At 39.1% G+C, this 26,913-nt stretch overlaps 1 protein-coding gene across 1 annotated transcript; it reads left to right on the forward strand.

The window, feature by feature from the left end:
• The first annotated feature begins 813 nt into the window (after nt 1–813).
• On the forward strand, nt 814–5,112 carry LOC149188436 (uncharacterized). Its single transcript, XM_089409957.1, has 3 exons — nt 814–1,728; nt 1,978–3,865; nt 4,256–5,112. Exons 1-3 carry the CDS (start codon nt 814–816, stop codon nt 5,110–5,112), a joined length of 3,660 nt encoding a protein of 1,219 aa, XP_089266083.1.
• Nucleotides 5,113–26,913: the final 21,801 nt, after the last annotated feature.

Consider the following 26,913-nt stretch of genomic DNA (forward strand, 5'->3'; position numbering starts at 1 on the left):
ACAAAGCGTTTAATTATTAATATAATATTAAACATAAAAGTTATTAATAGTATGTTAATTTTAATAACAATACTATAATATTTTAATATTAATAATAACTTTAATTATATAATTAGTTTTGTGTTGATAACTAATATTGTAGAGATGTTGTCCTGCTTCCAAGAACAGCTTTGAGTCTCTAGGCGATTTATCAGATGACCAGCCCATTGATACTGATAGTATCCCTGCACGCCCTTCCTCTTCCACCCACCCCCCTCCATCCAGCCCCCCACCCAAGTCGAAATCTCCCATTATAATCCCGACCATCTTAAGCAGGCACCCGAAAGACACAGCGGAGATCCCTAAGGATATGGAGGTGGATGGGAAGTCGATCCCCCCGCAGGGCTCAGAGACCATTCATGAGGAAACCAGTCAAGTGCAAAATATGGAGGAAGAACCAGAAAGCATAGATCTCCACGGGCTGGATATTATTGAACTGGAGCTAGCTTGCAAAAAAAAGGCGTATGAATCCATCTCTGAGACAGATATAGAAAAGTTGGAAGTGGTCATCTCCAGAGCTTTCCACCAACACCAACTGGGCATACAACCTGGTAGCACTTGGGACGGCAGCCTGCGTCCAAAGGATACCAAAAAAAGAGGGAGGAAGACAGATCTTCAGAGAACAATAGAGATCGGAAAGCTCCTGGTGGACTCAGGTAGATACGCGAAGCTGACGAAGTACTACAGCCCTGCTCAAACTAGTTAACCATGAAGCTCGTATCCTGGAATTTAAGAGGGCTCAATAGCCCAGGAAAATATAGGATGTTAAAAAACATGATCAAGTTGGAAAATCCGCAGATGTGTTTCCTCCAAGAAACCAAATGCAACAGTACCACGCTGGGTCGCATACTTTCAAAGGCCTGGCCAGGATGCCGATCTGTGGCTGTGGATGCCACGGGAGCCTCGGGTGGGCTTGCCATAGCATGGAACACCCAGGCTGTATCGCTCACTGATTTCCACGCCTCCCATCACCTCATTCAAGCTGCCTTTCACATTCTAGGCACCAACGTACATGGGAACTTATCCAACGTCTATTTTCCGCAGGACGCTGGGAGTAAAAGAGCGCTCCTCGACACCATTGAAGCGCTTAGCAATAACAGGCAGCATCCGCTTTGGATCGTTGCAGGGGATTTCAACATGATAACCAAAATCGAGGACAAGATCGGAGGCAGATCCAGATTGGATCCTGAAGTAGAACACTTCAAGAACTTCATCCAAAACGCCTCTCTCATAGACATGCCATTCTGCAATGGCACCTTTACTTGGAGCAATCGCAGAGGTGGCAAGCATCAGATTGCTTCTAAATTAGATCGCTTCCTGATCTCAGATAATGCGGTACATCTCGGAGGTGATCTCACCGCTGCGATCTTGGCCCACTCTGGATCGGATCATTGGCCGATAGCTTTGCAATGGCAGCGACTAGGGGATAGAACCAAAAGACCTTTCCGGTTTGAGGGTTTCTGGTTAACGCATCCAGCATTCAAGGACTTCATCAGAACCATATGGGCCTCCTTCATCCCACCAGCAGGCTCAAAAATGTACCAGCTACAGCAGAAACTGCGATTCCTAAAAAGCCACCTCAAACGCTGGAATCGGGAGACCTTCGGGAATATTTTTGAGGCACAAAAGGAGCTCAATCAGGAGCTCAGGGATCTCCACCAGAAAATAATTAACACAGGGCATACGGAGGCAACCTTGGACAAAGAGCAACACATACATAATCAGCTTGAAGAAAGAAGGAAGCAGGAAGAAATTTACTGGAGGCAAAAATCAAGGATCAGGTGGCTAAAAGAAGGGGAGCGCAACACCAAGTTCTTTCATAGAACTACAGTGCAGAGAAGAATGCACAATAAGATTCCTTTCATCCAAAACCAAGAGGGGGCAAAAGTTGAGGAGCATGAGAAAATAGAAGAAATCCTACTCAATCATTTCCAGCAGGTACACCAAGAGCAGGCGGTGGATCGGAAGCGGGCGATTGGGAAAATCACCAGCAACATTCCTAAGCTGGTTACAGAGGAACACAACGAGCTACTCATGAGCCCAATTCTTATCCAGGAGGTAGACGAGGCAATGGCGCAGCTCAAAGAAGGTAAGGCCCCTGGCCCAGATGGTTTCACGACCACATTCTTTCATGCTTTCTGGGACTTGATTAAAGTGGAGGTTTGGCAAATAGTTGAGGAATCCAGAGCCCTTCGCTGGCTTCTCCCCTCCCTTAACTCCACCTTCATTACTCTCATCCCCAAAGAGGAGAACTCCATCACCCCGGATAAATTCAGGCCCATAGCTCTCTGTAATGTCCTTTATAAAGTCATTTCCAAAGTCATTGCTAACAGATTAAAACCTCTTCTACCCATGCTCATCTCTCCGGAGCAGTCGGGATATGTCGAAGGCAGACAGATAATGGACGGCATTATCCTTACTCATGAAATCATTCATTCGCTCAAGCAATCCAAGCAAGCTGGTATGTTACTCAAAATCGATCTCTCCAAAGCTTTCAACAAGCTCAGCTGGTCATACATTCAACATATGTTGAAAGCTTTTGGCTTTTGTTCCACCTGGGTTCGTTGGATCATGAGCCTTATCACCTCCTCTCATTTCTCCATCCTTGTCAATGGTTTTCCCTCCCGCCCATTCAAGCCCTCCAGAGGCATAAGACAAGGGGACTCCCTTTCCCCTTTCCTATTCGTGATAATGGCGGAAGGACTAGGCAGGCACATCAAGCAAGCCCTCCATTCTAAACAGCTCAGAGGAATCTCTATCCACAATTCCCCGGCCTCCTCTCATCAGCAATTTGTTGATGATACCATGCTATATGGCTATCCTTCGGCTCAGGAAGCCTCTTGTTTGAAATCCCTGCTCAACGACTTCTCTGAAGCCTCTGGCACCCATGTCAATAGCTCCAAATCACAAATCTTCTTCTTCCATACCCCTCCGTCAGTTAAATCAGTCGTCTCCCGTATCCTTGGCTTCCACACCGCCTCTCTCCCATCCACGTACCTTGGAGCTCCCCTTACTACCTCGGCCATAAAGCAGCCTGCCTGGCGAACTCTCCTTGAGAAGCTCGACTCCAAACTCAACCTATGGACTCACCGCTCCCTCAATCTAGCTAGCAGGGTTGTGCTTATTAAGTCCATCCTCCAAGCCATGCCTCTCTATCTTTTTTCTATCCTTGCTGCTCCAAAGTGGGTCTTAAAAAGATTGAGAAACCTGCAACGTGACTTTCTATGGGGAAGCTCTGCCACCAACCGCAAATGGGCACTAGTGAAATGGGACACTGTCTGCAGGCCCAAAATCAAAGGCGGCATCGGTCTTCGAGATCCAGAGTACAGCAATACCATCATGAATGCCAAAATATGGTGGCAATGGGTGACTAGTCCAGACAAGCTATGGGCTAAAATATGGACCGCCAAATACACCAACAACATTCCTCAAGCAGAGCTTATAAGATTCCAGCCCACAATGAACAGGTCACTGATTTGGAATGCCGCCAAGCAGCATCATCAGCTCGTTCAGAAACACAGCTTTTGGGAAACAAGGAATGGTCACAGTGCTAGATTTTGGAATGACGCTTGGAACCAACTGCCCAAACTCTCAAGTGTTCTTCCTGCAATGATCATTCCGAACAGACAGGAGCAGCAACAGGCAACCGTACATCAATTCTGGGAACAGGAAACGGTACATGGATTCAGAAAATGGCTACCGAGCAATCAGATAGCCAGTATCACAAGCATTCCGGAAGTGGCAGCACTTGAAAACGAGTTAAAGAAGAGAAGCATCCGGTATGAGAATAGCGAGGACATACTTAGATGGGGCTACCTACCAAAAGGTTCTTATTCCACTTCCGAAGCCTATAATCTGATAGGCGACTTCCCCACCAGGCCGGATCCTCTATGGGGGAGAATATGGAGCTTCAAAGCTTGGCCCAAAATATCCCATTTCCTTTGGTTGGTAGGGCACAAGAAGATTCTCACCTGGGATAAGCTGAGGAAACGCAACTTCCAAGGACCGTCGATATGCCACAACTGCTTTCAAAACGAGGAAACCTTGCAGCATCTTCTGGATACATGCTCAATCGCCAATCAGCTATGGGAGAAGGTAGGTTTCAGATGTCAAAAATGATGCAAAGGAGCTGGCGACATCATAGAAACCATCCATCAATGGCCGAAAAGCCCCTATGATTGTGAGATTCTCAACTACTTGTGGAACATTATCCCAGGCACAGTATTATGGAACATCTGGAAGGAAAGGAATAGGCGCATATTCAAAAACCAGAGCTCGCCTATTGAGGAAATTTGGAACAGACTGCATGGCAATCTCCGAGAAACCATGCTTCTGAGATCATGGACTAAAGAAGATTTCCCTACCACAGACAATGAGAAAAACATCCTCGACAATTGGAAGCTGCAGCTGCCACAAGAGTATACCATGCATCAGACAACGAATTGCAAGGTCAAGGAGGTCAGAGGTTGGATTGCCCCACCCATCAACTCATACAAACTCAACTTTGATGGAGCCTCTAAAGGCAACCCTGGGCCAGCAGGATTTGGAGGAATTATTCGTAATCAAAATGGTACCCCCCAGCAGATCTACTTCGGCAATATAGGGTGGGACACCAACAACTCAGCGGAGTTGGAGGGACTCTGGCAAGGGCTCCTTGCAGCCAGGCGTCTCAATCTTCAATCGTTGATTGTGGAAGGCGATTCCCAGATCCTCGTCAACATGGCAACGCGCATTCAGAATGGCTCTCATGCCAGAAAAGTAGCTGACAGTTGGAGACTAGAAGCTAGGCTAAACAACATTGCTCATGAGTTGCGCAATCACAGAGCCCTCTCCTTTCATCACACTAGAAGAGAAGGCAATAAGATTACTGATCTCCTTGCCAATATTGGAGTAGAAAGTTACCAACCCTTCCTAGCGGGAAACCTGGACATCATCCCAAGCAATCAACAGATTCGGGACTGTGAGAGTCTCCTCCACAAAGACGCTGAATCCCCGGATGCGGGTGCTGGCACGTCAGAGGGGGTCGAGCCACATGCCCAGCATGTGACGCCCCGTGTTAACCTTAATGTTTAATGGAATACCGCCGTCATAGTTTAATGTTTCGCTACCCGAGCTCTGGGCATTCAATGCCGAGCAGAGTGAATCGATGGCGATGCAGAATGCAGTTAATGGACGCTCGCAACGAGGGAATGATGCTCGATATCAAGGGGCAGGGGAGGCGACGCAGACTCATTGGCATGGTGAAGCTGGGAAGGTGCGAGCGCAGAGGAATTCGAGGTGGGTGGATGTCTCACCACCTCAACACGCAGTCTTGGCTTTCCACCGCTGCAACTCAAGGAATTGCCTTAGGTGGGAGCGGCAATTCAAGAGCATTCAAGGACAATTGGATGCGAGGAGTGAAATCTCCCCCTCCGGCGAAGTTTGCTCAGTGGTTGTCACGCCTGTGTGTGGTTTGGGGCGAAATCAGCACTGTGCTTGTTTTTACAATTCACTTCAGGTACTCGAAGGAGGCAGCAGGGAGTCCATGGCAAAGCTGCGGGAACGGCAACCGAGCAGAAGGGGACCAGGGCGTGGTTCATCCTCTCGACCCCCTGCAGCTGATGAGCACCACCATTGCTGCTGCTGCTACTGTTATAGGAGGGCAAGAGCCACACCAATTCCAGCCGGGCAATTCATGGAGGTTGGCAGCTCAAGTGAAGGAGAGCCAGTGCTTCCAGGATTTGACTCAGTCGTGTTCACTCTGGGCAGCTCAAAGAATAATGCAGGTATCAATGCTCATATTTCAGTTCTTTTCACTAAAGTCCCTGAAGGAAATGTTGTGGGAAAACCTCCAGGATCAGTGGAGCAGCCTCCAGGAGGTACTGGTGAGGAGAGCCCTGTTTTGCAGCCACCAATTGAGGCGGGCACCTCAGGGAAAGAGATTCTGCACGCCCCCTCACATCCCCTGGAGCCGGAACCTCAGGACACTGCAAAGGATCCATGGACCACCATGTGGGAAGGAATCCCTGAGGGCCAAGGGTGGAGCTATATCGTGGAAGATAAAAGTCTCTGCGATGACTGAGCCTCCGACGCACGCACCGGCACATGCCTTTCTCTCTCAGCTCGGGTCCAGGATAAAAGTCTCTGTGGGTATTTGGGTTCTGGTCATCACTGTGTCTGTTTACTTGCAGTTTTTAATACTGTCTTGTTTATGTCGGTCTTGGTTACTCTCAGTTTTTAATACTATCTTGTTCATGTCGGTCCATTGTAAGTTCTTTGATGGACACGGTCCACAGTCAGTTTTGGATGGAAGCCCCTGCGTGGGCCGTCACGTTCATGTTTAACTCAATGCGGTTCCAGGTTCTGATGTTAGTCATGTAATTTTGGTCTCCAGCCTCAGTAAGTTTTTGGAGGGATTTTGGAAGTCCTGTAGGTGCTGCCCCTGCGGGGGAGCTTTTTGTTTCAAAGCTAAGCTATCCAAGGTGCAACTGCTGGCCCTGGAAGGCATGTCTCACTGTTTGTAAAGTTTACCTGTAAATATAATACAATAGACTAGCTAGTTTTTTACCGAGAAAAAAAAAAAAATATTGTAGAGATGTTGTAATGTAATGTTTAATATTTTGACTAAATCAATTTAGATAAAAATAAAAATAATTCTCAAAATAAAATAAAAAATAAAAGTAGAAATAGAAATAACCTTATAAAAATAAATCAAAAATAAAAATAAAAATGGTTCATAGTCATGTGGAATATAACCTATTTAAAAGGAAAATTAAACCAACATAAATCCATCCTAACTGAGGATTTACCAAGCCCCTAGAAAGATCAAATCTCTTTTCACTCTAAAAGAAATATTTACATATAAAAAATTTAATCCTTCCATATTAAAATAGATCTAAACTAATAATATTTAATATATTATTATTAATTATATTATATTAATTATATTTTATTGTAATACTTGCGAATACATTAATTATATATAATTTAAAAATGTATTTGGAAATATATGGTTACACATTTTTACCATATCTACAAAGTTGTTTATTACACGCAAGAAATTCGATCTTATACTCCACTTACCACTGAACTCGCTTTCCACTTGGAATTACTTGCCTTTTGACTTCACTTCCCTTAGAAGCCTGCCATGTAATAATATATTAATAGAGATGATAAGATAGTAAAGATACGAGGAACATCGAAATGGTATTACTATGATACAGATAGGGGAGCAGCACCTATAAACCAAATGTGAAGCATATGAAGGATATCAAGTATTAATGTAAGATGGATATAATTAATACAATTTGTAAAAGCATGTAATGATAGTCAGTCGCCAAGACTTAGGTTAAATGTAACTTACTGTACGCATCTCATACACATTCGATTCGATTTGGATGCAATGCACGTGGCACCCCTTTTAAGTAACCAACTAGTGTTGTTTTCGCCATTTTTGTTAGAAGAAAAGTGTGGTGTTTTAAGTTGAGGTATGGGTTTGAAAGCCATGCACTTTTTAAGATTGCCACATTGTAAAGCTATCGAATGAAGATCAGCATATCATGAATTGAGAGGGGCTTTTCAATATAACTCAGGGTTCAACTCAAAGGAAGACATTAATTTTATTACTGCCTTATAAATTAAGCCAGCAACATTTGAGTGCTTAGAGCATTTATCCAACTTTGCAACATTTAAATTTTATATTGAAATGAATGATATTTTCTTTATGGTTTGTAACCTTAGCCCCATCACGACTCTGCTACTGAATAACTTTGAATATATTCTTGGAAGACTCGAATGGGCTAATGAGCAATTATTGTGCATTGTGCATGGGCAAGTGGTTCACTATATGAGATATCTGGCCTAGTTTTGTGTCAGCATACAAAACAAACAAATTTAAGTAGAGGCATTCTAAGAGTTACAACAACATGCAAGTTTCAGAGTCATGTTTAAGAATTACAACAACATGCGAGTTTTTGAGGGTAAGGCTAGTAATGAGGAGAGACTTCGTAACCATTTTGTGAGTCTTTTGGTTCAAATCTAGATAATAAAAAATGAATAGGATATAGTATAGTTTGAAACGCCTGAGATCGTGTTGATGAACCAGAGGCGACACAGTATGCCTCCAACTACATCCATCTTCTTGTGCTAAATTGCTTCGACTAGTTACTACACCACTTTATGCTACTATTACACTAATAAGGTAGTTATAGAGCTGGCTAAATGGAGCACCTGTTATGGTTGGAAACCTTGCTCGAAGAAGACAAGAAAAATACTAGAACATTCAAACAAAGTCAACCCACGGTAAACAGGGGAAGGTAACCTCAAATAGTTCCTTGAGAATCGATCAAGAGAGCTTGGACACTTCATATGCAAGCATCAATTACCCATTCAAATCTCTCGACCCTCCTCTCTGATCATGCAAAATCAGGAACTCGAAGCTCAACCTCCCCCCTCACCAAATTAGTTAAACCATAGAGAACCCTCTATTTATAAATATCACTCCCAAAAAATTACATATCCACCCATTTCTCTTACACCAATCATGCTCACTTGTCTTTCCCTCTGGTCAACCTTCATAACACAAGGAGTAAGATCCCCTTTACGGCTAAATAAGAAAGTGAGCTCCCGAGGTTCCCTTTACTACTAAATAATTTCTTAGGTTATCCCACTTCTCTCTATAAAGTATGAGCTAGTTATGAAAAGAAAAAAACAACTCATAAATTAATTCTTCTTAATCTCAATAATTACCTATAAACATAATAAGGACTTCCAAATAATCTTATGGTAAAACTAAAAAAACATAACATATCTAACACCAACATACCCAAGCAACTAAATTAATCCATTTTCTTAAATATTCTTTAGAAAGAAAATAAAGCCAAATATTATAGTTATATACAAATGATTTTGATATTATATAACCCTTATATAAATGATTTTGATTTTATATAACTTAAATGGCTAGTATATTTAATTATACCTTGTTAGTATTATTAAAAAAATAAAAAGTTATCATTATACTAATTTTTTTATATAATTATATACTTTTATTTATTTTCAAGAAAGGTTTATTTTAGATAAATGATACACGAACCTATCTGAATTTTTATTAACCACTTTCCTCTCAAGTTCAACTTAAAAGGACAACCACATTTTCTTTCGGAGAATATTCTCTCAAGTTCAACTTAAAAGGACAACCACGTTTTCTTTCGGAGAATATTTAGAAGACGAACAAAAGCCAGCTTGCAAACCCCATCTTCCTTGGGAGAATATTTAAAAGACGAGCAACAGCCACCTTACAAGATAAAATTTAAGTCCGCGGTAGGTCATATGCACTATTTATCCATGCTCAGAAATCCGTTTATTCACTTATTTGTCCTGGGCTTTCAATGAGTGGAGAATCTAGAATCATATTTTTTCCGTAAAAATATAATTATATATTTTCACTCTTTTTTTCATTTTGTATTAAAACTAAATATTACTAGTTCTTGAAAAATAATATTTAGATGATGATGATGGTTAAAGTCCATTGGGACCAAACATTGGTCTATCGGACCTAAAGAAACGAATTATTTAGATTGATTTCAGATTTTTTTACTATACTCAAAAAGCTTGCAGAGAAGCCTCCTGAGCTCACTGTAATTTTGACAACGTAAAAGGCTAGGAAGGTTAGTATTGCAACAAAGATTTTGAAAAGATCTAATGTGGTTGTACGTGGGGCACTCTAAGAGGAAGTGATTTTCATCCTCGATGTTTGTATTCTCACAGAGATGCCAGAACCTTTCCATCCATGGTGCTTTAGGAACTGCCCAACGCCAGAACCTTTCCATCCATGGTGCTTTAGGAACTGCCCAACGACCCGTTTCACTATGGAGCTCAAGAGAGTTTGTGCTAATCTTGGCTATATTAATTTTCTTCTTTGAGCTAGTTAAAACGGAGAGATACTTTTGATCTTCTAGGGTGGGGTTGATGACCTCCTTATAATATCTTAATTTTCTTTTAGCTGCTAAATCTTTCTCACACCACATTTTTCTTTGAACTTAGAAGTAACAATATTTTTAATGTTATTAATGTTTTGCAATGCAACATTCTCGTCGATATTAGTTTATTAATTTATTAAAATATTAATATGTAATAGCTATATTCAATGGCTAGTTTTTGAAAAAATATTTAAATAATGATATTATTTCATTAATTTATTAAAAAAATTAATAGGTAACGCCTATATTAAACGACTAGTATTTGAAAAATAATATTTAAATAATGATATTAGTTTATTGATTTATTAAAATATTAATATGTAACGGCTATATTAAACGGTTAGTTTTTGAAAAATAATATTTAAATTAATTTATTAAAACCAAATATTACTAGTTTTTAAAAAATAATATTTAATCTGTGATATTAGTTTATTAATTTATTAAAAACAAATATTAATAAGTAACCACTATATTAAACCATTACTTTTTAAAATAAATAAATAAATAAATAATCAACGTCAAACTTTAAAGGAGGGGAGTCAAAAATAAAAAATTATAAAAACGAGTGAAAACACTAATGGAAATAAAATAAAATAAATTAACGGAAAAATAAATAAAATAAAACAAAAATATACACAAGTCAAAATAAATAAATAAATAAATAAATATATATATATATATATATATATATATATATATATATATATATATAAAAATAACTAAATAAATAAATAAAAACATAAACATATATATATATATATATATATCCAAAAAAAATCAATAAGTAAAACAGGGTCAACAATAAAATATGGGGCTCAGACCCATTAAATAAATAAAAAAAATACTAAAAGGAGTTAAGAACGAATAGGATGATAAAATACATAAAAAAACATAAAGGATAAACTCTAATGAAGAATAAATCAAAAACAAATATTATAAAAAGGATGCCAATACCTACATAAAAAAAAAAAAACTAGGAAGACAAGACATGGACCCAACTTCTACTAATATTCCAACCATCATCTCTATTCAAATTATTGAGTCTTTTTTCAATTTCTAAGGCCTCCCTCAATTTACGATGATGAAAATGACTAACCTTAGCAACGACTTGGGCCTCCTCAGTGCAGATGTAATGCTTAGATTTCTCTGCCAAAGCAGAGGAGCAGGTCTTGCCATCCTTGATGTCAGCAGCATGCTCATGAATCCTTTGATTAATCGAGCGGCCAGTCTCACCAATGTAGGGAGTCCCACAAGAGCATGGGATAATGTAAACTCCCTTCATATTCTTGGGGTCCACTGGTTCTTTTACAGATCTAAGGGAGCTTCGTATGGTATTTAAAGGCTAAAAGGTTGAAGCCACATTATGCTTCCTTAGGATCCTTGCAATCTTGTCAGTGGTCCCTTGGATAAAAGGAAGATGAACACCAGAAAATCGATCCTTGGTATCTTTCTTAGGATTAGGAACTTTTTCAGCGCTGAGGAAAGCCTTAGTACATTGGTGTCTACTATATCCATTATTAAAAAAAACACTTAGGAGATGTGCATTCTCTTCCTTGAGATGGTTCTCATCAAAAACTCTTAAAGCTCTAGTCGCTAAGGTGTTGAGAACACCAAGCTTTTGAGCTGGGAAATGATGAGAATTAGCATGAAGATATTGTTCTGTATGAGTTTTCTTATGATATCCTTGATGAGAGAAAAAGCCATTATCATTCCTTGAGAGGAGGACGTCAAGGAAGGGAAGACTACCATTACATTCAAATTCCATGGTGAACTTTATAAAATTAGATTGATTGTTAAGATGGAGGAAAAACCGTTCCAACTTTTCTTTACCATGGGACCATATGACAAATGTGTCATCCAAAAACCTCTTCCACAACTTAGGCAGAAGACGATAAGAGGCTAAGGCCTTTGATTCAAAATCCTCCATGAATAGATTAGCTACCACAGGGGAGGGGGAAACCCATGGCGACACCGCAAGTTTTCTCATAGAATTCGCCATCGAATGAAAAGAAAGTAGAGTAAGACAAATACCAACTAAATAAGCCATATCAATATTTGTGATGTGCTTGATGATTTCAATGGCCTCGTTGATAGGGATATTAGTGTAGAGAGAGACCACATTGAAGCTCACAAGCTTGTCATCTGGATCAAGCTTGAAACTCTTTAACTCATTAACAAATGATGCAGAGTCCTTGACGAAGGATTCTGTATGGCCAACAAGGGGCTTAAGCTTCTGGGCTAAATATTTAGCAAGAAGATAAGTTGGCCCTCCTATCGTGTTGACAATGGGTCTCAGAGGAGCCCCTTCCTTATGAATCTTTGGCAGAACATATATTCTAGGGGTAAGAGGGCAACTTTCAATAAGCTTATGACTGAACGAGCTAACCGAGCTACTAGCCTTTATAGCAAGAGCCACACTTTTGGAAATCTTCTTCAGAGGATCCTTGTTGAGTTTCCTGTAGCTCCCGCTATTATGGAGGTGGTCCAACATCTTTCAACGGTAATCATCTTTATCAAGAATAACCATAGCACCACCTTTGTCGGCTTTGAGAACAACAATATTCTTATTATCATTTAACGATTTGAGAGAATCAAACTCAGGTTTGCTGATGTTATTCTTGGGGGGCTTTGCCTTTCTAAGGACAACCACACAGTCTTGACGAATGATATCGTTAGTGACGTCCGGTAAGTCTCTAATACCATATTTAATGTCACAGATGATATCGTCGACCGAGATCTTTCTAGGAGCAAGAGAAAAATTTAAACCTTTCTCCAAAAGACTAAAGACAGGGGATCAAAAAAAAAGCTAGAAAAATTGACAACCATATTACTAGAATAGGAAGAAGAAAAGTATTATGTTTTTAAAGTTAATTGACTTAGATTAACTTTTGGATTTTTTTATTGCGAGTCAATATATAATTATGGGATAGGCCTCTTTATTTTGAAATTGTGTTTTCAAAAAATAAGTTTTTTATTAGATTTCATCTCCAAAGAATATTCCGAAAATATTTATGGTAATGTGTATAAATCAAGAAGTAATCATAATTTGAAAATCCCTACATAAACCCTCTATAATTATGCTTTAGGAAACCATGATCTCCAGGGAAAAGGCCAGGGAGACACTTATCACTATCTGACCTGATTGGTATGTGTGTGTCACTAGTGCATCAGGAATTTTTGGGGTTCTGCGAGCTATTTGGAATCATAAAGTCATTTCTTTGAAGGCATATAATTCATGTGCAAGGATCATATTGTCTGGCCATTACTCAGGAACTTATCGAAGAATTCACATTTTGAACACCTATGCACCATATGCCAGTCGAAGACTCTATTGGGAAAATGTTTCGGCCTCGGGTCTATTAGGAATGCAGTCCCTCATTATTGTCGGGTATCTTAATTTTACGTTTGGGATGGAGGATGTTTGGGGAGAGAGGGCTCGGGTGGACTCTATGTCTCAATTCATAAAAGACATGATGGTTACTTATGCTCATATTGATGTTTCCCACAAACCTTTGGCCCCCACTTAGAGGAATAGTCGAACTGGTTCCAATGGTTTATCGAATATACTAGACATATTCATAATAAGTCAAACACAATTAAATGACTTGGAGGGGATAAAATCATCGATCATTTCTTCCTTAATTTCTTATCAAAGGTCGATTCTATTGTCATAGGAGATTCTGGGTGGGAGAATATTTTATCCGTTCAAGTTCAATTCTCACTGGCCTAAGATGAAATATTTTCAAGAACTGGTTCGAAGAGTTGGGATCCGTTGACCAGTCCCCCCTCAGACGGGTTGCATGTCCTCCATTCATGACAAAATCTCTTATCTGAAAAGGGAGTGAAGTCAATGTGAAAGATATATTAAAGTGATAGAGAACAAAGCCCTACATGGTAGAGAGGACAACCTCGACACTATAATGATCCTTCAGATCCTTTGCGGTGCAAAAATAAAATTCTAGAAATGGAGGAAAAAAAGAGGGGCTATTCTCTTATCACAGGAGGTTCCTCTCAGATTGAAAATTCGGGCCACCTGGGTGGCTCTTGGGGATAATAACTCCATTTTCTTTTTTAATTACATGCTAATATAAGGAAACAAGCCAATATTATTCGAGGTGTTTGGGACAATGATGGAATTTATTATGAGAGTCAATCAGATATGGAAATGGCGACCGTTAAACACTTTAGTTGTTTATAGAAGGAAAGTGACCCAAACTTTAGTGACCAACTGGAGTGCTTGGTTCAATTACGAAAAATTTTCTTGGGGGAGGACAATGGAAAATTGGGGCATACAGTAACTAAGGAGGAATTGATGGAGTTATTCAAGGGATGTGCAAACGATAAAAGCTCGGGGCCTGATGGATGGGGGGTGGAGTTATTCATTCACTTCTTTGAGTTGATGATGTCGGATCTCTTTGCGGTAGAAGAGAATTTGAGATATCTTCGAATCATATCAGGGGCCCCTAATGGTACGTTCATTTACCTCATTTTGAAGAAATCAAACCCTAAAACTTTTGTTGATTATCATCTTATTTCCTTGTGCAACTTTGTTTATAAGATGATTCCAAAACTTATTTCTCATAGGATAAAAGCGTTTCTATCGAAACACGTCTCTCTCGAACAGTCCAAGTTTCTGGAAGGCAAACAGATGCAGGATGTCATTAGCATCACTCAGGATATTGTGCACTCAATCAAGACTCTGAAATTGAAGGAATGTTTGATTAAATTTGATTTACATAAGGCATTTGATTTTATTGACCGGAAATTCTTAAGGCTCGTGTTACATAAAATTGGGGTTTTCCCTCATAATATTAGATGGATTATGGCATGCGTCAACACTGCTAATTTTTCTGTCATTATTAACATTTTACTGCCTCATTCTTTAGGGCTTATAAAGGACTGCGACAGGGATGTGCACTATCCTTGTTTCTCTTCCTTCTCATCATTGATTGTCTAAGCCATATGTTGGAGGATGCTAAGGCGAGGGGTCATATTCTGGGCATTAACATTACCAACCACAAACCAATTACGCATCTGATGTTTGCGGATGACCTTCTATTTGGAGGAGCAACAAATCTTGAAGAATGGACCCACATCTATAGTATTATTACCACTTTTAGTGTGGTTGTGTTCTTGTCATGAACAAATCAAAATCCTATCTAATACATGGAGATAGCGACGAGAGATTCATAACGCAGATTTGCAGTCTCTTTGACATTGGATCCTCTGATTATGAAGATGGATTTGTATATTTGGGTTTTAGAATAAAACTGAACAATTATCTTGTATAGGACTGGGATTGGTTCAATGACAGGTTTGAAAAGACGCTATGTGGGTGGAAACATAGGTGGTTATCGTTCGGACATCGCGTTACTCTGATAAAATTTGTGCTCCAAAACTTTGCAGTTTACTGGATGCACCTATTCCAGTTACCTATGGTGGTAATTATCATGATTGAGTATATAATGGCCAGTTTTATGTGGTCTGGAAATATGAAAGCGGAGAAAATGCACCTTATTCGATGGAGAGTCCTCACTAAGATGATCGGAGATGGTGGATGGGGGATCTTAGACGCTCACAATTTCAATCTGGAATTGATCATAAAAAATAGTTGGAGGGCTATGAGTGGGAACAACATATGGTCACAAATCATCAGAAAGAAATACATGTTTGGACAACAATTTACTACTTGGATCAGAGGTGGAGCCAGGAGGAAAACAAGCTCATCGTTCATTTGGAGATGCATGCGAAATAATCTTGAACGACTGATGAATTTTTTACGATGGGAACTTGCGGATGGATCCACAATTGAGATTTGACTAGATGTGCTTTCGGGATTCGATGGGAGTCATTCTCTTTCAGCTCCACTGATCACACTACTTCATGAAAGTGGCATATACTCTCTACAACAAGCCCTACACAATTAGCAAGTAAACATTCTTTGACAGGCTTGGATGAAAGAAGATGAGATAGGAATTCATGGGATTTAGGCTATTAAATGAGACATTTACATCTCTTAATTGAGTGTTGTGGGCATATTTTTTATTGAGCAGGAAGACAAAATGATTTGGGTAGGGAGGAAAAAGAAGGGACAACTGATGGTAAAAAGGATTTATCAAAAATTTCCATTAAAGGAGAAAGATTTTGATTATTTCTTATGGTTTCAGGAAGCATGGAAATGGGGGATTCCACGGAAGCTTAAATACTTTTGTTGGTTCACACTTCATGACCGCATCCTTACCTGGAAAAATCTGCAAAAAGGGGCTTTAACAGACCTGGTATATGTTTGATGTGCAAGCAAGGAGATGAAGATGTGGATCATCTTATGGTTAGTTGTCCATTTGTTGATGCAGTATGGGAAGGGGCTCTGGATGCAATTGGTATTGCACCCATTAGGACACATCACACACTGAAATCGTGCTTGTCTTTCTGGATCAACTCTCAGTCTCAATATTTTTCCTTACCTCTTTTCATAATATGGTCCATTTAGGGATGCCAAAATGCACTTATCTTTGACCATAACATTTCATAATATGGTCCATTTAGAGATGCCAGAATGCACTTATTTTTGACCATAACATTTCATAATATGGCCCATTTAGAGATGCCAGAATGCACTTATCTTTGACCATAAATTTGTTGATGTTAGAGAAGTTATAATAAAATTTGTGACTTATTTTGCAGAATCTGGTATGACGAAAAGAAGTCAAATAGAAAGATCAGACTTCGGGACATCACGATGGTCTTCCCTGTGTTTTTTTTTATGGGGCTTGCCTGCACAGGAAGTGTGGATGCAGGGCAATCACTATTTTGGAACAGGGAAAATATTTCCATTTCTGATGGGAGGGGGTCAAGGGACAAATAATAGAGCTAAAATCGCTCTTTGGGATGTCCTCATAGGTGCTAAATGGTTGTGACTTGAGGAATTTCTTTGTTTATGGCGACACTAAGAGCATCATCGATTGAGTTAAGGACTACACTATATAAAATATCTCATCTTATCTAACTGGATGAAGAGAATATAACAACTGCTAAGGACTTTCCAGCATATTGAATATGGTGATATATACAGAGAGAAGAATCAAACGGTCGACCTCCTCTCAAAAAGACGAATCTCAAAGGAACTCGGTAAGATATTTTTTGTTGCTTATAAACAGGGTGTAATGAGAAATGCTATATGCGTCAATCACACTTAGGAATTGATGGAAGAAAAGGTTCAACGTCTTAGGCGACAGTGTGTTAGTTTGGGCAAAATATCGGTTTAATTTTGTTTGTTTAATGTTTTTTTTGTATGTACAATATGCAACCTTAAATGGTTAATAGATAAATATATGGAAAATAGCGACAGTATGTTAGTTTCGGCAAAATCTCAGTTTAAATGTTTTTTTGTATGGACAATATGCAACGTTAAATGGTTAATAGATAAATATATGGAAAATTAAGACAGTGTACAGATAGAATATAGAAATGAGAAACACAGAAGAACTCATAAAAGTTTACTGAACATCTTATAAATATGTTTTTTTCTCATTCATAAAAAGAACGTTTTTTTCTTCTAAAAACCTCACTAAATACAATTGTCCCGCATAAACATAACAAAACAAATATTCCATAGTAAATATTTACAATGAGCTTTCCCTCACAGAGCATCTTATAAATATGTACTTTCTTTTTGTTTCTATTAAAAAGATAGCGTTTTTTTTCTTAAAAAACAACTCACTAAATACAATTGTCCCACGTAAGCATAACAAATCAAATATTCCATAGTAAATATCTACAACGAGTTTTCCCTCACGGGAAGAAGAAAATTTGTTAATATGCTCGTGCATTAAATTTTACTTATTAATATAATATTAAACATAAAAATTATTTATCGTATGTTAATTTTAATAATATCAGTATAATATTTTAATATTAATTATAATATTAATTATATAATTATTTTTTGTGTTGAGAATCAATATTGTAGAGATATAATATAATGTTTAACATTTTGATTAAAGAAAATTAGATAAAAATAAAAATAACACTTAAAATAAAATAAAAAATAGAAATAATTTTATAAAAATAAAATAATAATAAAAATAAAAATGGTGCATGGTATTTATCTATAATATTCATATGGAATATAATCTATTTAAAAGGCAAATTAAACTAACATAAATTTATTCTAACTCAGGATTTACCAAACCCCTAAAAAATCAAATCTCTTTTCACTTACATATCGAAAAAAGTGATACTTCCATATTAAAATAAATCTAAACTAATAATATTTAATATATTACTATTAATTATATTTTATTATAATACTTGCTAATACATTAACTAAATATTTTTTGCAAATACATTAATTATATATTATATTCACTTATTTTTTAAAATGTATTTTCATTTTGTGTTTGGTTAATGTAATTGTTTGACTTAATATTGTTTTTTGATTTAGAACATATATTGGTCAACGACACTCAACCAATTGAAGGAGCTGCAAACAGAACCGATTATGGTGAGTATTGAGGTGGAGGGAAGGAGGTCGCGTGAATAGGCCATGAAGGAGCTCGAAATCCCCACATTGCTTAACAAATAAGCATGAACAAAATTGCCTTTGCCCTTTTCCTTCCCATTTCAGTGTTTTTAATTTGTAACCCATTGCAATTCATGCTTTTCCCTGTGTAAATGGCTTTCCCAAGAAATTAATTGGAGAAGATCATATTTGAGGATTAAATGGTCCGTCATTGAGTTGGTTGATCTATTGGTTGAACTTTGAATTTTTAAAAATGTCTAACTGAAAATTAATGACGGCAGCGGAATTATTTATTTGCCGTAATTAATTGGACCATCACTAAGCTAGTTGATCTATTTGTTGAACTTTGAATTTGTAAAAATGCTCGAGAGGAAATAAAGCATGGCAGCACAAATAATATTCATTTCTCCAGTGTTAATTGGAGAAGATTCTATTTGAATGCCATAATTAATTGGACCATCTGTAAGCTAAGTATTTATTTGCCATAATTAATTGGACCATCATTAAGCCAGTTGATCTATTTTTTGAACTCTGAATTTGTAAAAATGCACGAGCGGAAATTAAGCATGGCAACACAAATAATATTCATTTCGCCGAGTTAATTGGAGAAGATTCTATTTGAATGTTAAACGCCATCATTGAAATAATTGATTCATTTGTAAAAAATTGAAAGTGAGAGATGTGAGATTCTAAAACAGGGTAGGATGTTGAGATAGAGCTGAGGAAGGTGGGAAGGAGCCGGGTGCGCGTTGGACAGGGGAGCCGATTACAGTTGAACAGGTGTCGGATGCCATTTTTTTCTCCAATCACTGTAATGACCAATCCTCAATCGCCATGGGACGCTTGTTTTCTCTCGACGCATGCAGCTTCCATGCATGAAGCTCTGGGAACGTGGGGGTACGTGTTTTTAGCTCCTCCTTCCATCCATGCAAGATTTTAACATCTGACTCGAGGACCTCTCCTTTATATCCCCACTCTTGCTGTCTTTTTCGTTTTTCTTCCTCCGGCCTTTCGGGCTGGGGGCTATTCGCTTCCCTAGCATCTCTTCTTAGTTTTCTTTTCGGCCATCTGAGGATTGCACGGTCTCCTGGTTATTTTTCGACTCGGCTCTCTGGTCCTTGACGCGCCCGCGGTCTCTCCATGCAGGTCAGTTAATCTTCTTCTGTTCTGGAACTGTTTTCATATCACAGTCTTGTAAGCAAAGCGCATTAGGTTCTGGTTAACTTCTCGTAATTTTCTCATGGTTGTTTTGCATAGCAGTGTTTTGCATATGTTCTTGGAGATATTGCCTGGGTAGCATAGCTCCTTTTTTTAGGAAGTGGACGACTCAATTTTTGTTTATCTGATAACCATGTTGAAATCCCTTCTGAATAGATTAAAAGCTTCTTTCTACATCTACAGCCCCTGCTCAGACCTTCGTTTTCGTATTGGGAGATGGTGGTGCATTATTCATGTTTATTGCTGTTGTTTTGACTGCAACAGTCAGCCAGTAGCATAGGTATCCCTGTCTGTAGTTACAGGTCTTTAGCTGGGGGCATCATAGCATCGAATCCTTCCTCTGAAGCCATAGTCTTTCCGGTGACTTTCTTTCATCGGAATCAAGATTTCAAATCTCTTTTTCCGGTGGGTCATGAGGTTCTTAATGATCTCTCTGAACTCTCTCAGATGGTATCAAGTCTTCCCTACGCCTTCGTCATCTTTCTCCCTAGTTTTTGACATTTTGACGGCTGGGTTTTGTCTCTCCAGAGACTTCGCTTTAATTCCCCACCGTCCTTGACCTTCCTTTTTCAGAATTCAGATATCCTTCCGGTTTCCTCCTTACTTTCTATATCTTGGTATTTGTCCTTAGATCCTGACATAATCTTCCGAGAGAATTATATCTCTGTACTTCTCCAGGTTAATCCTTCTGCCGGATCTCTTGTAGAGATTTATCAAGTACTGTTTGAGGTACTCGGGTTTCCTTTTTCTCGAACTGTCTCTTCTGACTAGAATGTCAGAAGACAGTGACTCTCCTGCCACGCGGGCTCTATTTAGAGCTGCCATCGAAGCGGAAGCTGCACGTGACAATGCCATCCAAGATCACAGCTGGCATGCCACGGTGAATGAAATGCTCTCTCCTGAAGTGATTCATGACTCTAAGACGGGCCTGGCCTCTTCAAAAAGTAAAGGTTTTGACCATGGTCGGCACCCTCGCAAACCTAGAGAGCCGGTCAAAACCATTCCCCCTCCTAAAGCTGTTTCCGTGACCAGCTCTTCATTGTCTCAAAGGATTGATAGCCTCCAAAAGCATGCTTTGGTCGGGAAATGGTATTTTCCAGAAATGAATGAGGAAAACATGAGGAAATGGATATCAGTTTCGTGGTCCCCTCTCATTGGCTATACTCCAATAATCTCTCGCCTCATGAAAGACTGGCTCTCTTTCCACTTTCAGAAGGCATCTGATTTAGAATTGATTTTGAACAGACCTTGGGTTTTCGGCCGAAGTTTTCTCTCTTTGTCAAGATGGTATATGGGCTTCGACCCTCTCAAGAATACTCCATCACATAACATGATTTGGGTCAAGCTCCCAAACTTGCCCTTAGAATTATGGACGACTGAAACACTCACAATGATCGGGGACGCAGTCGGCAAATTCATATATGTCGACCCATGGGTCAGGGGGGAGAAGGACAAAAGAATCGCGTGGATTCTAATTGAGAAGCCTTATAAGGGAGGCTATCCTGATCAGATAGAGATTTTATGGGAAGGTTTTAAAATTTGTCAAAGACTTGACTTCTGGGGCATCCCTTTTCGATGCTCTTTTTGTCATCGAACGGGCCACCTCATCAGGAACTGCAGGCACCGATCTAAACTCAGGGCAAACAGGCATCCTTCTGAAAAGAAAAGAAGCTCGGGGCCAGACTCCCTTTCTGAAGATGTAAGTAACTCTGAAAATCTTTTCTCTTTTCAATCCACTGATCTTCGCTGCTCCCAGCTCAACTCTCAACTTCAATCCGAGTCTCCAAATTTAGCGGACTTTCATTGTCCCCCCATCCCCGAGCCACATGACGAGAACCCCGTGCCTTCTCCGCAGATAAAGAATAAAGCAGACTTTGTGGTGGGGTCACATCCTATTCAGATTTCTTCCTCCTCGCCATCTTCAAATGGGCCGTCTCCTGCCACGCAAAAGGGTAAGGAACCTATGATATCCCCTACCCCTTTCAACTCTCCATCACAGTCCCCTGTTAATAGTTTTGATAGCGACATCGACCTCCTCCTCCAGCGGAATCCATCGGTTCTCGAACCTCTGACTATTCATAAGCCGTCCTTCCCATCCATTAGCCCCAATTCCGCCAAAAATATCACTGTCAGGAAAAAGAAAAAAGGAGAAAGCCATCACTTTCGAGGCAGAACGATTGCTTCTGACCTGGGGGTTACAAATTTGTCTCTTGTGGAAGTCCCAATCATGGAACCTACTGCTTCGCAGCCTCTTAGAGCATGTCAGGCTGGACAAGCCTCTAAATGACCTTCTTAGTATCTTTTAATATTAGGGGATTGGGTGCCGCCCCTAAATTCCTGGCGCTAAAAGAGACTCTTGCTTCTGCTCATCCCCTCATCATTTTTATACAGGAAACAATGCATTCAAGTTCAGTCTCTCTGGCTTTCTTCAGAAGAATGTTCCCCAGTTGGTATATGGTTGCTACAGAAGCGGAAGGAATGTCTGGTGGTCTGGCAGTATTGTGGAACCCGGTCTCGGTCAGAGCAAAGGCCTTCAAATGCTGTGCTGGGATTCTCCTCTCGGCTTCTATCAGAGGAAGGCCTCAGATTATCAACATCTTGAATATTTATGCGCCCTATAGGGACAGATCTCTTTTCTGGGACAAGCTGTTTGAATCTGAAATACTAGACATAAAATCTTTATTAATAGCGGGTGATCTAAACCTAACCCTCAACGCCGCGGAATGCTAGGGCTGTTGTAGAAAGCAAGACCACATGGCTGATAAAATGCGTCAGGAACTTCTAAATAGAAATTTAGTAGATATAATTCCTGAAAAATTGGTACTAACTTGGGAAAATGGCAGGACGGGCTCAGCTTACATTGCTAAAAGAATAGATCGCTTTATTATTAATGCCAGCATAATTGAAAGCTGGGGGATGCCTTTTGCTAGAACGGGATTGGAGCTTTCCTCGGATCACAGGCCCATCATCCTTGAATGGGAGAACATGAACTGCAAGTTGGGGTACCCTTTCAAATTTAATAGATCCCATCTTGAGGATGAATCTTTCAATGAACTCATTGCAAACTCTTGGAGGGATATTCATCAATCTGAAGAGGCTTTCTTACTTACTTTCCAGGAAAAAATTCAATTGCTGAGAAAAGCAGCAAAGGACTAGTAGATCAAGAAGAGGAGAATGGACAAATAGGAGTTATCTGACATCAAAAAAGAAATATGTTATCTCTCTAATTCGGTCCATTATAATGGTCTATCATTTGATCAAAAAACCCTCATCAGATCCCTGGAAAAAAAGAAACTTGAGCTGTTGCAAAAGGAGGAAGCATTATGGAGGCTTAAAAGCAGAGCAACATGGCTCAGGGAGGGTGATCGAAATACTAAGTTTTTTCACAATTTCGCAAACGCTCGACGGGCCAAAAACTCCATTTGGAAGATTGAGGATGGCAAGGGGGGCTTCTACCACACTCAACAGGATATCTCGGCAGAAGCCACCAGATTTTTTCAAAATCTTTATAAAAGGCAGGATAGCAATGCATATGACTCTTTATGGGCAATGGAACTGATGCCTGTAATGTTTGATGAGGGCGCAAATGATCAATTCTTTAAGCCAATTACGGATGAGGAACTTCTCGACACCATTAAAAAGTTCAAAAGGGACAAAAGCCCGGGCCCTGATGGTTGGCCGATCGAGTTTTTCTGTCATTTCTATGATCTGTTCAAAGAAGATTTGCTGGGCATGGTGGATGCCTCCCGCATGTCTGGGAATATAAACAATGCGCTATCCGCCACCTTTATAGCTCTTATACCCAAGAAGGACAAATCGGAATCGTTCTTCGATTACAGGCCGATAGCCCTCTGCAATACTCTTTTTAAAATTATATCAAAGATTATTGCGGAAAGGTTGAAGGTTGTTCTAAATTCCTTTATATCAAAGGAACAGCATGCCTTTTTAAAAGATAGACTTATTCTGGATGTTGTTGCTATGACGCAGGAATGCCTCTTCTCAATTACATCAAACAATATAGATGCCGCAGTCCTGAAGATAGATCTCAAAAAAGCCTACGATTGCGTAGACTGGGGCTTCCTTCGAGTCCTTGCAAAAATTGGACTAAGAGCACAGGGAATTAAGTGGATTATGGCGTGTGTTGAAAATGTCGATTACTCAGTTCTCATAAATGGCATACCATCTACTTTCTTTCCAGCGGAGGGGGGCCTTCGCCAAGGCTGCCCTCTTTCACCACTTCTTTTTATTCTCGTGATGAATTCCCTCAGCTCTCAGATCAATTTGGCTGTTGCAGAAGGGAGATGTAGGCCGATCAAGATCTGCAAGGACATTTCCCTCTCTCATAACCTTTTTGTAGATGATATTCTCCTTTTCGCGATGTTATGTAAATCTTCATGGATTTTCCTAAATGTGATATTCCAAAAATTTCAATCCGCATCGGGCCTCTCTATTAATAAAGACAAGTCCACGCTATATCATAATGAATCAAATCCGGATTTAGCTCAATGGATTGCTGCACGTTTTGGCATAAAACTTGCTTTGATTAAGGATGGGTTTAAATATCTTGGATTCCACTTAAAAGCAAAAGTTTATCACGCACGGGACTAGCAGTGGCTGATCGAGCGCTTTTATAACAAAATCTCATGTTGGGAGATGCGCTTTTTATCCCTGGCGGGCAGATATATATTGGTCTAGTCCGTTCTTTCTCAACTGGCGGTTTATTGGGGCCACCTCTTCTTACTTCCTGCATCCATTACAAGTAAAATGGCTTCTCTGGCAGCCACTTTTTTATGGGGCGGCAGATCATATCAGTCTAAGATCCATCTCGTAAAGCTGGATTCCATTACAAGGCCGAAGGTTATGGGCGGTTGGGGCCTTCTGCACATGCCGACTTTCGGCAAAGCACTTCTATGCAAATCCCTTCTCAGAGGAATATATGGGAAATGTCAATGGAGCACTATCATTAATCAAAAATACCTCAAAGGAAAAAGTATGGTTTTTTGGTACAGAAGACGCTCTTTGGGCATCAGAAGAGGCTCCCCCATATGGCAAAGTTTTAGAAAGATCCAGTCTCTCTTCTTGATGAATTTAAGATGGAAATTTTTCTCGGGATCCAGCATTTTTATTGGCATTGATTCAACTGTGCACAATCTGGAATCGATGATTCCCCCTGCTTTGCTATCTTTCTTCTTCTCTAGGGGCTTTTTCACATGGAATAAATTAATAAAAACTTGGTCATTTCAGTCCCCTGTATGGAAGGATGCGGCCGAATTATCTCTGCCCCACTCTCTTCGTCCCTTATGGTCATCGACTATCATCGGTTTTTCCAACAAAGGCTTCTCTCAATTGGGATCCAAGGATGAACTCATCTGGTCACTTCAGAAATCATCACAGTCTATTGGCGTCAGAGATCTTTATGCTGCATTCTTATCTGGACAGTCGCCCTCCTCTCCCATCTTCCCCCTCAAATTTTGGAAAGCTTCCTGTCCGCTCAAGATGATTCTCTTCTCATGGCTTCTCTTCTCGGACAGGAATCTCACCTGGCAGGTTCTCCAAAGAAAGGGATGGCAGGGTCCGGGCAGATGTCAAATGTGCCTTTCGGAAGCTGAATCCAACTCTCACATGTTCTTCAGCTGTGCCTCATCTTCAACAATCTAGCATGATTTATCTTTGATATATGGTTTTTCTCATCAAGTTTTTTCATCTGTACAGGAAGGCTTCAATTGGTGGAGCGCTCAGAATCCCTCCTGGCGCTCATTGTTTATCCTCACCTGTTGGTTTCTTTGGAAATGGAGAAATGATTGCATTTTCCAGAACTCCAGATTGCCCCTTGATTCTATCCTGATCTCAATCACGGGCTATCTGCCTCCCGCAGATTAATCTCCAATCCAGCTCTGTTTCAAATACAACTTCTTGGACCGTCTACTCACAATGTTGGTGTATTTACAGATATTGGCTTGCTGTCTCAGCACCTACTGTATAAAAAACTATTATGGCGATCCTGCTCCTCCCCCATGAAGCGTTAATTGTGGAGGTTTATATTTCTCTCTTTCTCAATCTTTTTTTGAAAGGTCTGCTCTTCTCAAGATGCGCCACTGTTTGTTATGTTGATGGATCCTCATGCCTATATGTTGCGCTTTTTTGCTCATGCTGGGCTCAGTGATTTTCGCTGGGCTTTCTCATATTAGTGACAATATGTTATATGCTGCCTCATCAGTCACACTAACGGATCAGCTGTATGTTTTCCAGCTGATTCTCATAGATTTCGATCATGTATACAGATCTTTATATTTTCTTAATATAATCTATTATGTTTTTTCTCTCTGAAAAAAAATAAAAAAAATTGAAAGTACAATAAAGAAATTAAACATAATAACAAAAACAAAATTTTACTATAAATATCTATTTAGTGAATAGATTTTAATTTAAGAAATATAATTTTAGTTTTATTTTTACATTTATATTTACAAAATAATTTTAATAGTTTTGTTAAATTTATGTTTAAATTAAATTATAAATTCATTATAGAAGTTTTTAACTTTTAAAATTTGTTATATTATCATGTTTTATCAATATTATATATAAAAACTATAATTTATTTTATATGACATTTTTTATAATTAAATAATTTATTTAAATAAATAAATAAAATGATATTTTGAATATAAATTTAGATTTTTATTATATAATTATTATTAAAAATATTCTAAAATATTTTATAAAAATTCATTTAATAAATAAACGTCGTCTTATTTCTGGACAATACATAATTAATTTAAATTTAATTCATACATTGACACATTGGAACACCCATCTCGGGACAACAGAACTACTCGGAAGACGACGCGATGCGGGACTCCGAAGTCTATGAAATGTGGGACTCGACAATGTGGAATGACGTTGAATTCTGGATGCATATATTAATATGCACATGGCATATTATTAAAACAAAACAATATCACAACTGCCGAGTTTTATATTTTTCAAAAGTTAAATCAGTTGGTTTAGCTTTCAGATTTTATTAGCAAGACATATATTTTTTCAGTATGAAAAAGCATGATTGTATTTATATAAGATATACAAAATAACCAAATGTATATTTAGTTGAGCATTGCGTATGTCCCCAAGGATCAAGATTAGCATGGATTAGGATTAGCCGGCAATATATAGATATAT

Source organism: Pinus tabuliformis, chromosome 3_1, assembly GCF_031772625.1.
Source record: "Pinus tabuliformis cultivar Carrire ecotype Pingquan chromosome 3_1, CPIR1, whole genome shotgun sequence".
Lineage (NCBI taxonomy): Eukaryota > Viridiplantae > Streptophyta > Pinopsida > Pinales > Pinaceae > Pinus > Pinus tabuliformis.